This window comes from Dasypus novemcinctus, chromosome 3, assembly GCF_030445035.2.
Source record: "Dasypus novemcinctus isolate mDasNov1 chromosome 3, mDasNov1.1.hap2, whole genome shotgun sequence".
NCBI lineage: Eukaryota > Metazoa > Chordata > Mammalia > Cingulata > Dasypodidae > Dasypus > Dasypus novemcinctus.
The window spans coordinates 79,226,874-79,246,018 of record NC_080675.1 but is presented as its reverse complement, the minus strand read 5'-3'; the positions used below and the strand labels follow the sequence as shown (position 1 = coordinate 79,246,018).

At 33.0% G+C, this 19,145-nt stretch overlaps 1 protein-coding gene across 7 annotated transcripts in view; it reads right to left on the bottom strand.

Moving 5' to 3' along the window:
• RALGAPA1 (Ral GTPase activating protein catalytic subunit alpha 1) overlaps nucleotides 1-19,145 on the bottom strand; it is a 298,344-nt gene that overhangs the window by 153,407 nt on the left and 125,792 nt on the right. For 3 of the 7 annotated variants that reach the window (XM_071213978.1, XM_071213981.1, XM_004449646.5), the window contains 4 exons: nucleotides 10,676-10,843; nucleotides 7,354-7,478; nucleotides 6,246-6,462; nucleotides 4,811-4,987 (listed from right to left, as the gene is read on the bottom strand). In XM_071213978.1, coding sequence (XP_071070079.1) covers nucleotides 4,811-4,987; nucleotides 6,246-6,462; nucleotides 7,354-7,478; nucleotides 10,676-10,843 — 687 coding nt within the window. Of the gene's footprint in view, nucleotides 1-4,810; nucleotides 4,988-6,245; nucleotides 6,463-7,353; nucleotides 7,479-8,527; nucleotides 8,609-9,298; nucleotides 10,844-19,145 lie in introns of all 7 variants that reach the window. The other 4 variants (XM_071213980.1, XM_071213979.1, XM_058293545.2 and 1 more) reach the window with 2 other exon arrangements.

Genomic DNA, 19,145 nt, shown 5'->3' with positions numbered 1-19,145 from the left:
GTGTCATTCCATATATTATTTATACAATTTTTAAAATAACACATTAAATGCCTAAAAAACACATATGGAACTAAGAATGCCGTACTGAATGATAACTATATGATTCCACTTAGGCTTCATTAGGATACATGGTAGGTATTAAGTTTCTGTTCCTTCGAGATTTGGGATAAACTGATATGGCACAAAATCATGTTAAAGGAAAGCTATGGAGACCTAAGAATTCTCTACATTAGCACAAACAAATTGCTGAGGGCATACTGAAAATAATTAGTATAAAGAAATATAATCTCCTTAATATTAATAAAAAAACTTTAAGCATATGCCAAAAGAGGTATCACTTTAAATCAAATGCTTTTAATCCAAATTTATTCTTATTTTCATTTTTATTTTATCTTTTTTTTTTTTTTCGAGGTACTGGGGAATGAACCTGGGACCTCGTATGGGGAAACTGGTGGCACTCAACCACTGAGCCATATTGGCTTTCCTGAGTTGGTTTCTTTTCTCATTCATTTTACTTGTGTGTTTTTGTTTTTTCAGAAGGCAATGGGACCCAAACCCGGGACCTCCCATGTGGGAGGCAGGTGCTCAATCCCTTGAGTCACATCCACTTCCCCACCCACATATTATCTTGACCCATAAAAATCTAATATGTTTTTATGAATTCAGATTTTAAATAACTTGGTATTAAGATTAGCTAGTAGAGAATCACTGTTGACTTTAATTTTATTAATAATTTCTACTGGCTCATTTACAGACTTTTTCCTCTTAAAGAGTTTTGTTGTTGTTGTTTTGAGGTGCTGGGGCTGGGGATTGAACCTGGGACCTCATATGTGGAAAGCTGGCGGGCGCTCAACTACTAATCCATATCAGCTCCCCTGAGTCGGTTTTTTCCTTTGTTTGCTTGTTGTTTGTTTTTTTGTTTTTAGGAAGCACTGGGAACTGAACCCAGGATATCCCAAGAAAAGAGCAGGTACTCAGCCACTTGAGCCACATCAACTCCCAAAAGAGCATTTTTTTTTAAAGCAATAAAACTTTTGCTATAGTTTTATGCTTTTTCTTACCTCCTATATCAGATTTTTTAGTTTCTGAAATCTTTTATATTACAGGTAAGTAGGAGATTTCACCACCTAGTTAAAGTTAATAGTGTGATAACGTATGCAAACGTCACCTTTAGAAAACAGTCTTAAGTTTGCCTATTGAGTATATGGAGGTATACTCTTCACTGAATCTTGTGTCTTTCAAACAGAAGTACATCAATAACTGCTTTAGCTTCTTAGATAATACCTCTACACAATTATTAATGGCAGTGATTAAAATTAGAATTCCTAATAAAACTTCATAGTACCCTAGAAATAGTCACTAGGATAGTAAATATAAGTGACATATATATTAAAAATTCTTAGAAATTAAATTATCCAAAAATCATACAAAGGCAAATAGGCCTAAAAGTTCTCTGTGCACATCAAGTTTTACTTTTAGAACTTTTATGTAACTTTATTTTTTATGACTAAACAGAAAAAAGAAAAAAATGTGTGGTCACTCTTTTATATTAGGTCATCTTTGAAATTACAGTAGTCTGATTGATACCTTAAAGAAAACTAGAATAAGGCTTGTATGAGAAAACTCTCTAATTCACTGGAGTGCATGATACTTGGAAATTCTTTCTTCAAAAGAATATCTGGTCTGCAGATAAAGATAGAGATACATATGGTGGGGATTCTTTAGAGTCTCAGGCTGAGGAGGGTTATGCAGTGGATCTCTAAGCCACAGAGGAAAGCTCTGAGGCATTTTATTATTTCTACCTGGAAATTCTACCCCTTTCAAGTTTAGTAATCTCTCTAAAATGTAGAGTTTTGATAGTATTAAAATTTGTGTTAAGTAGAAAATAAAACTGTACTTTTTAAATTTCACCATTTAATGAATTCTGGCAGTTGTACATAGCCCTGTAACCATCATCACAGTAAAAATTTAGAATACTTCCATCACCCTAAAAAAGCATATTTGTGCCCATTGGCAGCTGATCCCCAATTCTGACTCCCGACCCTAAGTAACTTCAATCTGCTTTGTCACTATAGTTTTGTCTTTTCTAGAATTTCATACATATGGAATAATATATAGTATATCAATCATTTTTTATATTTGATTTCTTTCACTTAGCAGGTTTTTGAGAGTAAGCTATGTTTTTGCATGTATTCATATTCAAATCTTATTGCTGAATATTATTCTATACTATGAATATACTACAATTTATTTACGCATCCCCCAGTTGATGGACATTTGGGTTGTTTTCCATTTTTCCTATTGTGAATAATGCTGCTATACACTTTTACATACAACTGTTTGACCTAGGACCTAGGAATGGTCCCATGGTAAATGCATGTTGATTTTATAAGATACTGTCTAATTTTTATAGAGTAGTGTAGCAGTTTGATATAGTTGTGAATTCCAAAAATAGATACTGGATTATGTTTGTGAGCTGGTCTGTACTGGGTATGATTAAATTATGATTGAGCTTTGACTGGGCCCTTAGTGGGTGGGGACTCATGGATAAAAGACATGGCAAAGGACAGAGTTGGAGATTTTGATGTTGGAGTTTTGATTTCGAGTTTGATGTTGGAGTCTTGAGCTGTGGCCCCAGGAAAAAAGCACACAGAGGAAAGAGAAACAAACCCTGGGAAGAGAGGACCTGAGCCAGGAGAGGAACACAGAGGAACAGAGAGGGCTTTAGAGACATGGCAGAAACCCCAGGGAGAAAGACAGAGCCATTTGCCTGACAGTCTACAGTTGACCGTGTGGAGAGGGGCAAAGCCTCATGGTCTACAACTGGCCTTGTGGAGAAAACAGGACTTGAGTCCAGAGAGAAGCAAGAGCTGGGAAGAGAGGAATCCAGGAAGTCTGAACCCTCACAGACATCAGCGGCCATCTTGTTCCATCACGTGGAAATAGACTTTAGTAAGGGAAGTAACTTAGGCTTTATGGCCTGGTATCTGTAAGCTCCTACCCCAAATAAACACCCTCTAATAAAAGCAAACAAACTTCTGGTATTTTACATCAGCACCCCTTTGGTTGACTAATACAAGCGGCTATACCATTTTTCATTCCCATTAACAATGAATGAGCTTTTCAGTTGCCCCCTTTTCAACATTTGGTATTGTCAGTATTTTTAACTTGAGCCACTTCTGTTCCTGTGTAGTGGTATCTCATGGTTTATATTTGCATTTCCCTGATTACTAGTAATGTTTTGTTTTTTTTTAAAAGATTTATTTATTTATTTATTTCTCTCCCCTTCCCCTTCCCCTCCCCACCCCGGTTGTCTGTTCTCTGTGTCTATTTGCTGCGTCTTCTTTGTCTGCTTCTGTTGTTGTTAGCAGCATGGGAGTCTGTTTCTTTTTGTTGCGTCATCTTGTTGTGTCAGTTCTGTGTGTGTGCGGCACCATTCCTGGGCAGGCTGCACTTTCTTTCACGCTGGGCGGCTCTCCTTATGGGGCGCACTCCTTGTGCGTAGGGCTCCCCTACATGGGGGACACCCCTGCGTGGCACGGCACTCCTTGCGTGCATCAGCACTGCGCATGGACCAGCTCCACATGGGTCAAGGAGGTCCGGGCTTTGAACTGCGGATCTCCATGTGGTAGACGGATGCCCTAACCACTGGGCCAAGTACGCCGCCTAGTAATGTTTAATATCTTTTGATATACATTTATTTTTGAAGACAACTACAGTAAAAGGTGATTATTACAAAATAATGATTTTCTCTAGTATTTCTCTTTGAATAGTTCAAATTCTGTGATAATAGGAATGCTAATCTAACACAATTGGATCCTACCCTTCACTCAGCCCCATTCTGCAATGGGGTACATTAAAATTCTTACTCGTCCTCTTGGAGAAGAGATGAAGAGGAGACAAGATGTAAAAATGGAGATGTATTTCTGTCTAGGTAGTACTTCCAGGCCCACTTTCATCTGTCAGGCTGGGCTGAGAAAATATGCTTAAACTAATTCAGATATGCAGAAATTGCTGCCCCAGTCTTGCAAGTTCCAGTCAACCATTAATATTTAAGCTGGAATGGATAACTACCTGACAAACTGCAGCTGGAATCAGAGTGAATTTGGATCATGCAGTAGAACTCCCAGAGCTATGGGCTATTTTAGTTGCACAGGCTTCTTTGGTCACTGCATTAACTTTACAATAATGTGACCCTGCATTTGACATATTTAATTTCCTGGACTTTACTTGACAAATTATGGAGGTGGTGGTGGTGGGGTGTTGGCCACATGTAAAAAAGTTCTTGAAAAGCATAATTTACAGTATACATGCAGAATATTCACATACTGGAAAAATAAGAGTTTTCTTGGGCAGTGTGCTTTATGTTTTCCAAAATAAACACTTTTATTAAAGAAATCTATAAAAATATAGGCTGACAGACTACAATGAAAAAGGTATGGTGAAATACCTCTTAACTGTTTCTAGTTATCTTTTTAAAAATTGTCATAGAAAATGCTCAATTGTTTAATTATGCAAAATTTTGCACAGTTATTAGGAGTTCACAGAACCATCCCTCTAAAGTTTATCTACATGGACTCAGACCAAGAACTCTTAATTTTCTCCCTCTATTGTTCTGCAAAGATGAGTAAACAAATACTTGAATAGTAATATTTAAAATCTCTCAATATTCTAAACATATTCCTTTGAAGATTTAAAAATGCATTCAACAAATACATTCCACAGAGCGGATGTAGCTCAGTGGTTCAGTTCCATTATCTCCTAAAAAACCAACAACAACAAAGAAATACATTGGCTCAAAAAACTTTACCAGTAACCGTTGCAACATCCGCAGAGAAAGCTTGGTGATTAAGACTGCTTGTTTCGGAGTCTATGTGAAGAGTAGTTAGACTAGCCACTTCCTGTTCTTCAGCACTCTGATGATGGCCAGAAACTGAATCCATATCAGTATAGGATGCAATCCCAGTGTCAGCTCCAAAACCAAAATCTATGGGAAGAAGAAATTCTAGTATATATGAGTCCCAATCTCAAAACAAATTATTGACAAAATAGATATCCTGCTACTTCAGAAAAAATGATCAAATGTTAACATTGCCCCCACTATTTTATCTGTATACAACTCAGTTAAGTGCAAGTAATGTTAATATTTTGAAGATCATAATTAGAAACATTAAAATTTTTAACAAATTTAAATAAAAACATTTAAAAATTTCTCATAGCTTATTCTTAATAATGATAAAAGATACTTTATCACTATTCTTATTCATGTCTTCTGATAGCTGGTAATATACTTAAGGCTTTTTACAATTTTTAGTACAGGTATATATATAAATGATACATTATATGGTAAAAACTATCTTTCACTTAATCAAATTCCTAGTTTGATTGAGTGAGAATCCACGATGCAGGAAAAGTAATTTTTCAATGCCTTCACAAACTCGGTTACTCAAGTTTTGACTTTCTTTTTATTTAAGTGCCCTTCACTCATGCCAAGTGTATTAGAGAATTATAGCAGAATAGCTATGTGGTAGTGATACAGTGCCAAATATCACTAATGTCACTTTAACATGGGACAATTATTCAGAAAAGTTTCTGGGTCCTATAGCATTTATCCAGTAATTCTACTCTGAGTGTAATTTGCAGCAATACCATACAAAGGAGCATTTTAAGGAAAATATGCATTTGATATAAGTGACATTATTCTGAAAGTTTGTAAATCTGTATTTGGTATGAAAAATAAAAAACTGCAAAATCTTCTGTAAATAATTTATATTATGCATTATGTACATAGATTCTTTTATACCAAGTTTCTTTAACTGAGCAATGTTTAGTTCTGTATCTGTAGAAATACACTAGGTCGGTGGTTTTCAAACATGAGTGCATGGAATAGTGTCAATCCAAAACCATGATTCTCCTTTATCTGACATCAAGTTTATCCTAAATTTTTTCGCTCTTCTTACACTTTTGGCCTTATAAACATTATTTACTTTATGAAAAGACAGTTTTCATCTTTGTTGTTGTTTTTTAAAATGCTTTATTTAGGTAAAATAAAGCAGTCTCAACCTGAGAGATTTCCTAAAACTTTTTTTTGGCATTTCAACTAAAAAAATGAAATAAAAATGTGTGGGAACCTTTGTCCTAAGTAACAAAGGAGAGGAAGGTCATGCCCATATGATCCATAACTCAGTCTTGAACAGAAAACAACTGACAAGTGGCATAATGCTCAAATAGAAAAAGATACTTGCTGTCAAATTTTCGGCCATCATACTGGAAAGCGCTGAAAGAATCCGAATGACTATCTGAGCTGATAAGATCACTGCTCCCTGCACTGGCAGGAGAAGTCCATTCTGAGGGCACACCTGGGTCATCAATAGGGCGCATTTGGTTCTGTTTGTTTAGAATATCAGGGAGGTCTTTGGGAATTTCAAGGCTGCCTGGACTACTTCCTCTTCTTGTGACAGTCTAAAAATTTAAGAAATTTTCATTAAAAATCTGAAACCTTTTTTTCTAAGATAATCATCATAATAAATATTGAGATGTAATGCCTGAAGGAGGGGGGAACCGCATTCACTGAAGGACCTATATAACTACTGGAGCAGGAGCATGAAGTTAACCAAAGTTAAGGCAGTAGAAAAAGCAAAGTATTTGAGTGGAGAAAGAGACAGTGGGAGGGAGGGAGGGAAAAGGAACCATGAGAGCATTCTATAATAAGTTTTACCCACTAAAGAAAAAAATAACCTAAAAAAAAAGGAAGGCAGGTGAATAACACAGTTATAGACTTTCCCTAAAGACAAGCTGAAATCTAAATGGACTATAACCATTATAAAAAAAATCACTTCTACGTATATTTATCATCTTCCTTAACAATTAAGCCTTATTAAGGATAAAATAGCCTGTATTTTCATTTTGCCATAATCCCAATTTTCAAGATAAAGATAACTTTAAAACCTATTCCAAAATTATCTGGAGTGATTAAGTAATATTTGCACTATCAAAACTATGGAAGTTGGGCTAGAAGATCTCCAATGATGTCTTTCTTGCTGTGGGCTCGTAAGTGGCACCAGATGAAAACAAAGGGGAGGACTAGGCTTATACCTTTGTAGTTGAACAAACATAATTCCAGTCTTTCACCTTAGTCAAAACTAAATCCTCCTTGTTTTATGTCCTTAGATGAAAAATATAAAAATACAACTTTAGCAATCAATTCAAAATAAGGGTTAAATTTCTGGAGAGGGTTTTTTTTGATTAAAAATTTCCATACACACACACACACACACAAACACACATACATATCTTCTAATTTTTCTACCCTCCTCCCTAAAACCAAATAAGTAAAAGTAAAATAAAACTTACTGAAACATTACCACTTCGAAGTCGTTCTGCTATAAACTCATCCATCAGATCAGGAACATTAGCATTGCTGCTGCCAAGATCACTATTAAGAGGGGGCAGTTTTGGGCTTGTGTCCTCTTTATTGACTAAAAATAAATAAATAACTACATATAGTGAGGAAAGACTTAACTGCATTTTCTAAATTTGAAACAAAAAAAAACCAACAAAACAAAAACAAAGTATCTATGCCATATCAATGATTTGCCAAACATGCATTTATGAATAATTTCCCTCCTCTTAGATTTAATTTTAAAAATTAGTAAATTGATATTTACTTTATTTAACTAAGCAGATGTTAGTCAATCTTCAGTATAACCTTAAACAGCAAGAAAGCTTATAGATAAGCACTAGTTGAAGTTAGGTTAATATTGCCTATAAAGAAACTGGTATATTTACCTTCCTTCCTGCCTCTATGCTTCTATTTAGAGCTTTAATAATTCATCATTTCTTTTTGTCCCAAAGAATATTTGCAACAAACATATCCTTTGAATCTATGCAAATCTCAGTGGGGCACAAATACCCTAGAATTTTGATAATTATATATAAAATTCTATGTTTTTGATATAATGTTTCTTTCCACTATAAAGTCTAATTTTATAAATTAATGTCTTAAGAAAAAAGTGGTCTATTTTCACAGTTTTTCTTTAAAAAAAAAAAAAGAAAACCACAAAAATCATTTTGATCTTTTTCTGACTATCGCATACATTATGATGTACATTAATAAGACGAATTTAACATTTGAGAAACTAACATTGAAAACAAGATGTTATTTATTTATTTCACTCTAATGCTGTTGAAAAGTTGATTTCTCTGAAGGTAAAAGAAAATATAAACACTGTTTATATTCCTAATGAACCACAAAGCAAAATGTGTAAAAAAAAAATTCACTCATCAGAAGCTCACTATGAAATACCATTATCTTTATATTCTGGCCAGGCTTTGCTAAGCTGTCAAATACTGCCCTCAAGTGGCATTAATGGCTCAATGCAAGATGCATTATACAGCGTTCTGTTAATCATGCTAACAAAACCAGGTTAAAACAAATAAAATCAAAACCTACCTTACTGCTGAAAGTTAATTTTTTATATCTGTAAAGTTATTTTAACTCTGAATCAAGACAAGAGAAAAGAGTTACCATAATGTTGCTTTCTGTAATCTGTCCATAGAGGTTCCATATTTAAATCATGATTGGTTATGATGAAACCTTTATGTACATCTAAAATCTCAAAAAAAAGAAAGTAATGATAAGTGTTTCATGGATGTAACATGCATTCTATATGAAGGAATGCAAAACTGAAAAGCCTACAACATATCTGGAAATGGCTTAAATGAAAAGTAACTAAATCCACTCTGAGATTAAGAAATAATTTCCTTTTCAATGTTAAGACAGGTAACTAAAAATGTTGGTGTTGGTAGTAAGATCTTGATTTCTATTATTTACATAGTGTTAAAGAAAAAATTAAATATATCAGCAGTAAAAAAAACTGAATTCAATACAGTAGTTAAGTGCCCTTTTAAATATAAACTCTAATGGGGCAGGGAAGAAAGATTTCCAATGCCTCAAGTAAACTTAATTTCAAGGCTCATGTACAGACTCAGACAGAAAAAGGCTTGATTTAGGTAGCCTTCAAAATGTCACTGAAAATTCCCTATATATTTCTCTTTCCTATCTTGTTGTTCAGCAGCAAAGAGGTTTAACTAAATGCCTTATGAGGGAAATTAGTAACTTAAATAAACATTTTATGCTGGGAAAAATACAGCTGGGAAAAGGCGCATGCATAACCAAACAGAGAGAAAGCAGTGACCATCCCAAAGCTTTTTGATTGCTGATAGCTTGCTTCAGTTGCGTTAAGCCAAACTGATGCTGTCTTTCTCCTTTTGCGCTCTGCACACTATTAGTGCTCACCTGCAGCTTTCCTTCCAAAATAGCCCATTACATGACTGTACAGATCCCTCAGTGGAGCCTCTGGTGGCATTCTGTTCTGCCTCTGTGGGGAAACATTTGCCTTCGGCTTCGAAAGAGCATGTACAACAGTTTTATAAACGCCACCCAGGGAGCCCTGCTGTAGTCCTGCCTCATGACTTGATGACCTAAGAGTACTACGGCTACCTAACTGATTACTTCCAATTCCTTCTTTCTGTAATGTGGTGGTGGAAATCTCTGTGGATTCCTTAATTGTTTTACTACTCACTGATGCTGTGCTAATTGTATCTAGAGGCCTGTACACACCAGGTTTGACTAGCTCTGTAACACTACTGCAGCTGCTGGTATGGGTGCTGCTAGTGCTGCTATTGCTACTATTACTAAAGCCACTGAGCTTCCGTAGTCTCATCTTCCATGGAGCCTCTTTGTTTTCCAGAGGATTAAAAAACTGAACTGACTCTGTAGATGGTCTAAAAGTAACATGAACACTATTTCGTTTTTTAGTAGCAATTTTCATGATTTTGGCTCGATGAGTTACTGTTTCAGACAAGCTCCTTTTAGTTGGAGAAGGCTTGCTAGTGTTTATAACACGAGGCATTCTGTGGTTAACGGGTGCTTTTAGTGCAGCTTTTCTGCCATGGGTAACATGTGGGAGGGTAATTTTTTCATTAATTTGCACACCCTTAAGCTTTTCAACTAGTGTTATATCTACACAGGCATCTAATTCTGTGGCTGTTTGTCTATACAGGTATTTCCTCTTTTCCTTATCACAAGGACTATCTGAACTAGGTGCCGATGACAGTTTATCACTGTTTAGTTGCTTACATTTTTCAGAAGCTTGTGTTTGTATAAAACCGTCTAACTGGTTAGGTATGGTATTACTCATGAAGACAGGTGAGTCTGGTTCTTTTTGAAACTGTGTGTTTTCAGGAGTTCCAACAAAAGGGGTGATATTTTCTGTCTTAATTTCCTGGTCTATGTATTCTAATTTACACAGGGTGGATTCTTCATCCCTATTTACTGCAATAATCACTTCCTGAGATGTTGCATCTTTACCTATCTCATTTTTACTATGAATTTCCGGGTTTTCTTTAAGATATTCTTTCAGAGAGGAAAGAAGATTGTCATCTCCTTCAAGGTCAATGTACTGGATTTGTTCAAAAGCTGAATCTGAAAGTTCTACTGGACCTATTAAATGACAAAGGTGGTCATATATGCTATCACCAACTTCCAGAGAAGACTCTCTACTATGAGTATCAGTGATGTGGCTTTCAGTGGATCTAGTTATTGAAGAAGCCTCTGTGGAACTCTGCAAACTTGGCGCATGACGGGATGAACTGTCAATGACAGGAACTGCACCTTTGGCTCGTTCAACAGAGAATGGTTCCAAGATGTCAGAAGTGCTGCTACTTCGAGGCAATGGTGGTTCCTCATTCAGTGCACCAAAAACTTCATTTCCAGTGTCTTCACTTTGTGAAAAATGTCGGACTCTAGTTGGGCGGGGAAGTATTTGAGCATCATCAATATCTGTAAAAGAGAAAAATTATGTCGAGTAGGAACTACATGAATATAAAAAATAATAATATCAACCATATTCTAAATATATGCTTTAAAATAAAAATTCTGAGATTTTTTTTTCAAGCTTAATGAAAGAAAAATTATTAAAACACAAATCTGTTTTTTAAAAAATGATGGGCACAAGCCAATATAGGTGTCAATGAATTAGGAAACTATCAGGATATATTTTTTAAAAGTTAACATGCATAGAAACAGACACTGAGATGATGAAACACTTGGAAGTGCAGTTAAAAATAGAGCTGTGCCAATAAACCAAGCAATGCAAAGTTGCTATTCAATTTTTCCTACTTAAAATTTTAAGTTCCAAACAGGAAACGTAGCTCTTAATACATAAAGCTGATCTAAATATCCCACTATAGGCTCCTACAGTTTTCCTATTTTATAGGGTCTCATAAATTCTCCAGGCTTCTTTCCTGAGCAGGCAAGAGGCATGTTCTTTCCTTCAAAGCCTGCCTACTTGTTTGATCACATATTAGAAAAGGAAAACTCCCTCTTGCCCTAAAGTTCTTTCTTTGTCAGGAAACTGTTCTGATGTATTTCAGTAAATTCTATTGTAGTATTAAATCTATTAATCTCCATGAAATAAAACCAATACATGATAAAAAATTAAATTGTATTTTTTTTCATTTTTGACACAAAGATCATTGTAATCTACTACGAAGAAATCATACTGCCTATCATCAATCCTTTCCATTAAACAACCATTGAACCCTAAAAACTGTACCAATGACTTTTTACATCTCTTTTCAAGAAGCACAGATTTTGGAGTCAAAATGGACAATTCTATTACAGATGAGGAAACTGGGGCCTAAAGAGGTAAGTCACTTTCTCAAATTTATCATCGGAAAGTTTGAAAAGCAGGCTTAGTGTTCCATACCACTGTGGATGTTTTTGCTGTCTTAATTGTTATGTATATGGCAAATCCTCACAACTGTTTATGAAATTGAAAATCAAAATATTAAATAATATTTAACGTTAGGTATGCACAAACACTCAAAGAGGAAATGCAGCAGTAAAATACAATGCTGATGAATCCATCATAGTCATTTCAAGTTACCTAGAAATAACTAAAAAAAAATTTGCAGAAGCCAAAACATGAAAAAAGTAGGACAAAAAGGTATATGTTGTTACTTAATAAGCTTGTAATGCAATAGTTACGAGTAATAGAAATATACTTGAATAAGAAAAATGAGAAAATTCAGATTCAGGGTAAAATATTGATTTGGCCAAGATCACAAAGTACTTTATGTATGGGGCTAGGTATAAAACTTAGATTTTCTTACCCTAAATTCTAATATCAGTTTCCTCATTTATAAAATGGGGATAGAATGCAATATGTTCTTGGAATCCATGTTATGGATGCAAGGAGGCTGGTCCTTCTGCTATTTCATTAGTATCACCCTTCTTGTCTGTGTGCCAAGAGGTTCTACTTCATATTGAATTCAGATTAAATGAGGTCTGTATAATGCCAAAATTCAAGTATGTTCCTGAAGATATATGGCTTTATGACTACTGTATAATTTTTCCATGCCAGTAAAGACTATAGTAAAGTGTTGTTTTTAGGAATTTCTCCCCAAACCCCGTTCCTCACCTTGCATAACAAGAAACTTATTCACCAATGTCAGCCTAAGTGGTCTTTTTTCCTAAAATTTTGTCATTAAGACAATCTAAAACTTTCATGCATGTTTAAGAGAGCAAGAGCTTTAAAAAATGTAACTGAATATTTTTCAATCAATAATGTACTGCTGAATTTAAATTTAAATATATATTTTTAAATTTTAAAACTTTAAACAGTTCTCACACAGACATATGATAATGCTGATTGTATAAAATCAAAGAATAATAGCTGGCAGGAAATCAAAGCCAATAAATGAATTAAGCATAATTACTTTATCATGACTTAAATTTACTTAAGCAACTTTGTTGAGGAGAAAAAGAACGAATAATAGCTAAAATATGCCAGGCACTGTTCTAAGCACCTTATATATATTAAGTCATTTAATCCTTACAACAACCCTATGAGGTAGGTACTATTATCCCCACTTTACAAATGAAGATATTGTTAAAGAAATAGGCCATGGTTATATAGCTACAACAGTGGGGAGCTTGGATATGAAATGAGACAGAAATTAGTCCATGCTCTTAAATCATTTTGATAATGTTTCATATTTGCAAAATAATTTAATTTTTTAACAAAAAGTTTTTAGGTAAAAATTGTATTACTAAGAAATTATGAAGTAGCTAAGTGATTTACACCTCTATAAAGTTAAGAATCTTACAAATCAAAACTAAGTCAAATACAAATATTAGTAAATTACACAGAGGAAAACAATGGGTAAATTTTGTATTGGATTGCTGAAAATAATGATATTATCAGCTTTAAATAAAAAATGGGCTCCAAAACAACTTAATTCTGCTGCTTATAATAGTCTTGGAAACAGCAGCCTTTAAGTATCTAAAGTATTAATAAACCACTTAATGAACAGGGTGAGAAAGTTTTTAATAAATTAAAAACAAAACAAAACTTTTGAACCTTGATAAAAAGACTCCTATAAAAAGCACACAAAGTTCTAAAAATGTCAAGATTTATCTCTGGATTACCTTAATAATGTCTGGCATTAGTGTTAGAATTATGTCTGGATTTAAAAAATAGTTTTTTTCCTGAATATTCTGTCTCTAAGAAGGGTTTCCTTTGCTAGTCCAGATATAAACTAATATTAGCTTGTAATGTATAAGAAAAATACTTCTTTCCACTAGAATTAAGTTTCTTGAGGATTTTTGTCTTGTTCACCACAAATATCCCATTGCTTGAAATAGTGCTTGTCATATAGTAGGGGCTTAATGAATACTGGTAGAAGGAGAGCATGTCTTTTATATAAAAATTTAGTGACATTTAATTAGTAACAATCAAGATAGTTCCTCAGGAAAAAACCCTCTTAAGTTAGAATACTAATATACCACAAGAAATGTTTAATAATTTCTAAATTAATGTATATTGTCAGTGCCAAAATCTCTTTTACCAAGGTTAAATTATTTTTTCCTGTCAATCACAAACTTTAGGTACCAGTAATAATATTTTTATAGTTCCTGAATTCATAAAGTAGTTTATATTAATTTGCATAGAAATTGATGACACCCTGAAATTCAAGATTTTTCTCTTTAATTATATGAAGGAAGTAATTCTCTTACGTAATTTTATAAATTTTTGCCTATTTGGCAATAATGGCAATGTACCTTTAAAGCAAGTAACAGAATATCTACTTTTTAAATTTTGTTACTAATACAAGTTAGTAAAAACTACATCTTCTTAAGAATAGATGTTCAATTTGTATGTAATTCAATGTAGTAACTAAAGTATTGACATTAACATCATATGAAAAGACTCACAAGCAACAGAGTAAGCTCAAAAACCACATGGTTGTCCAGAGAAGTTAAAAATAAATCATTTTAACATTTAGACCACTAAACTCTCTTCTACTCTTTTATCCTTCTAACATTATTTCTCTAACTTTTAAATCCTGGAAAATAGACAAACAGTCAATATATGTTTTATGTTAAGAAAATTATTGGTTTATTTATGATGTTGTACTGATGCTTAACCTAGCTTTAAATTTTTCTTGAGATTTTCTTTTAAAAACAACCAACATAAATTATTTTAGCAAAAAAGTAACTTGGAATTACAATAGTACCAGCAGATTATAAGTGGTAAGACTATGAAAGATTAATATTTTATTGCATATTAGCAGTAAAAGAAATTCCTGAATTGTACAAAGAACAGCACATTTGCCTGTAAGAGAAAATCATCTTCCTGATTAGGAAGAATTTAGAAACATGATAGGGGAGTGAGAGGTACCATCTTTCTTCACTTGATATTCAGAAAACCCAAGTGCAAAGATGAAAATATTCTGCTCAATTCAACCAGTGAATTATTGTTAATAAGAAGAGATCTTCCTGTAGTACCAGCACCCTATCATATCTTCTACAGCCTAGATATACTGGAGTCTAACTGCTACAAAAAATGGCAAACAAATCAGCAGTTTTGAGAACTGGTTAGAAGACAGTGGGTTTGTGAGTTTTAACATAGTTCTTAGCATAATTTCAGGGTGCGGATCCCACAGCACTTGATTAGAAATTAATAAATAAAATATCAATTACAAAAGCATTAACAGTGATCAGCTGCCCAAAATGCTTTAGTTATTTTATATCCTTTTTTCATTAAGGTTTAATTTTTAACTGTAAAAGTTAATTTGCTTAAGAATGATGAGTCACATTTCTGGTTTCTCTTTAGCACATTTATCAGGAAAATGAAGACTACTAATCTGTACTACGAATTTATAAAAGTTCACTTACAAATCTAATGCAGTAATTCTCAATGACAGATGGGAGGGAAGACAGGGAGTATGTGCTTGCTCACACATCAGAATTACTTGTAGAGCTTTTAAATAAGATATTTAGATGCTTAAAAAACGCCAGCATATTATATCAAAATTTGAGGCAGGGGCCTGGGAATATGCATTTTTTCAATTGTTACAGTTGAGTCTGATGTTAAGAACTAGTGTCACTGACCTAATGCCAATGACGTTAACTACAGTTATATAGTCCCCAGAGATAAAAAACAAAAACTCAAGGATATTCAACTATTCAAGTAGTTTAGCTTATTCAAAGTTATGTCATATAGCATCATGCTCACACCAATGTAGTAAGAATGGACATCTAACCAAGAATATTAGAGGAGAAAAAGCCAGACCAAAATAGGATAATTTGAAAACTGATGGTCCATCCTTAAACATCTTAGTATATTTTTTTTTAAAATTAGTTTTGCTCCCATAATTATTCAAGAATAAATATGGATAACTATTCCTCTGAAAATTTCCAGATCCAACCAAAAGCTAGAGTGACTGTCTTTGTTTATGAATGGTATCACTGTTATTTTGAGGAAATAATAATAGAAAACTCAACTCCTGATTTCAGTTCTATATCCAGGATATATTTTATTATAAGGTCATTTAAGCCTGCTCACACATGAGGAAGAGATATAAAACCATGAAAACATTTTTTTTTGTTATGTAGTCCATTTTCCTTTATCTGTACATACTGAACTATTCTAAAGTAAAATTTGCCCAAACCTTGGAAGAAAACATAAGCAAATAAATTGTTTGGTTGAGGATCAAGGACTGTGGTAATTTTCTATTTTATATGTAGCACTATTTTTAAAAATCTGTTCATAAAGATTCTTGTCCTTCCCTCCCTTTATTATTTTTTTTAACTAAACACATGAAGAAACGAACTCCAGGCTTTCAATTTGCCTCCAAGAATCACAGAGGCAATACCCAACCCAATAATTCAGATTTCTATTACATAAACTGGTCTAAGAATAATCCTATCCAATTTTTATAATACTAATAAAAATTATGAGGCTGTTTCAGTGTTCCCCAAATTTGTTCTCTCTGGAGCCTTAATGCTCTAGAATACTTGATGATCAAATAAGTTTAAGAAATATTAAATAGTTTGTTGTTTCAAATACTGGACTTCTATGTGTCTTTAATATGTTTATGTGCACCATGGCTCTTAAACTTTTTTCTCTATACACCTATTAACATCTTGTGGACAGTGTTATCTACTAGAATATGCTGACTTCATTCAAAGTCAGTTTTCAGGAAAGGAGGGCTTTTGCCTTTAATTTAGAATTATATGTTCCTTGCCTATTTTAAGTCCTATGAGTGCTGTCTTGGGGGAAAATAATTTTTATTCAAAAACACTAATTATGTTTTTACATTTTATATTTACAAATGCATTTACAAACTTATCAATAAATTATCAAAAAATAAAAATAAAAAATAAAATAAATTATCATTGAGTTGGGAGATTATGTATATTTTAATAAACTATTCCATATAATCTACATTTTCTAAAATAAACACTATTTTGATAATCAGATACAAAGTTCATTTAGTGACTTATGTCTCAATATCTAGCTCTTTAAATTTATGATAGAAGACATTTTACCCCAAAGGGAGGAAATGAAAACAAAACTGCCATTCAGAAGAAGAGAATTCTTTTTAAACATTCTTCATAAATCACCCGTTCTATCAGATCATAAAAACTTGTCTTTCTGAATTAAATGCTTACTACAAAGTAAGAATTCTAAAATAGGAACACTCATCTTGGCTAATGCACTACTTTAGAACATTTCAAAGGAGACAATCTCATCTTTGCTTATTTTAGCTTTTAAAATTATTTTGGCACTGAACATGCATATTTGCCAAAATATTTATGTTGCAGACTAGAAATTGTGTAAAACCCTTTAAATTCTTAGAAAAACATAAAATTTTCCTGACAGTTTTTAAAAAGCATTAGAGTATTTGATCAAACCAAACTTTAAAGAATTAGCAGCAAAAACTAATTTTAATTTTTCTAAGCGTGTCAAAAAGTGGTTTACATTAAATATTGTAAACATATTCCATTAAAAATAACTTGAAGCAAAAAATACACCTAAGAAAAATTTTTTTAATTCAGTGTTTCTTTTAAGCTATATCTAATTTAGTTATAAGAATAGACATTACTTTGTTTGCCAATTTAAATAATTATATTATAATCTGATGTAAGCAACTAAAACCATTGTTACCTACATAGGGACATAGTGTTTAAAAGCGGCACTGATAACAAATTAATATTCTTTAATTATTTGTAGCTAAGCATTCTATGTTACAAAATTTGTGCAATTTTCTCCTATCAAATTTTACATTATTCCCTCTATATGTTTTCTAATCTAATTACTTTTTTTTTTGCATTAATGGCTTAAAATACTCAGGTTGCCTAATTCTAACAGTGTAAAACTTTGTTTACTTACACATTAAATCCTTAAGCATACAGGTTTGGATTTGAGGCCAAATTTTCTTTTTATTATTGTCACTAATCAGTTAAACTGCAATATCAATTACCATGTTCATTATAAAGTGATTATATTATGGTTTCAAAAATAAACTTAAAGATATATCAAAAAACATCAATGAAGAATATTCCAAATTAACAGTTTCCCAATTAAGGTATTCTGAACTATAAACACAAACACTGCTTCCAATAATTTTGTTTTATTGTCTCATAAGTCAGTCAAACATTGTGAGTAAAGCAAATGTTTTTCATTTACAATATTTCCAAAGAATACCAAACATAAGAGTGTCTTTCTTCCTACAAATATTTAACTCTCAATTATGCACCCTCCTTTGTTGGGTATAAATCTTTAAATCTTAATGGGAATAGGGATGGTAGATGGGACTTTACCTGAAATATCACTATTAATAAAAAATGCACTTTGCCTCTGCATGTCTACAGTCTATTAGGAACTGAAAGGGTACAGTTAGGCTGTTTGGGGCAAAAAAAAAAATCAGCAACCTCACCGAAAGTGGCAATCTCAGAGAAACACTACTAAAAACAAGGAAAGAACCTAATAATGTACAACTAAGTTTCTTTGAGCTAGCATATTTTGCATAGCAACTGTACTCACAAAAGCCTGCTTCAGTATAGAAGATGCACTGTATGTTTTTATTTATACAAAAATTTGGGGTAATAAAAGGGGTAATAAAACACCTTGTTGGGGTGATAATAAAGTTTGTAAAATTCTAAAAACTCATTGAACTAACAAAGATCTGTGCATTTCATTATGTATTCATTAAATCTTAATAAAAGAAGAGACCATTCCAGTACTGAGGATCAAGGACCTGAGACAGAATTGGAAAGCTGAGCAGGCTTTGAGGTTCCTTGGGAGTTGGGGATTCACATATGGGTTTCTTTATTTGGTTTAAAATTGAGTAAATTCTTAGAATTCTATATACTATCATAATCTAACATAATACAAAGATTTATTCCAAAGCAACTTTTAAATTATGTATTAATTATGTACTTTTCTGGATTACTGAACCATCTTGTTTAATTCTATTACTGTAGATGAAGGAGAATACTGTATTCAAAATTTACCATAGCATTAGTCAAAATAATGAGAAATTGAAAGTCAAGTCTCTGATTATTATCTTCCAACTTATCTCCTGTAAGACATCTATAATGACATAAATATTCATTACTACTTTCTTTTAACCACCTGAGGTAGGAAAATCAAACAAAAACAAAAACAAAAGAGGCCATTTACAACCCAAAATACTGGACATTGGCACAGCACTAAACTTAACTCTTCCAGAGTGAACTGCAAGGATGTACATTAGAGTTCAAATAACTCAAATACTGATTTCTTAATCAC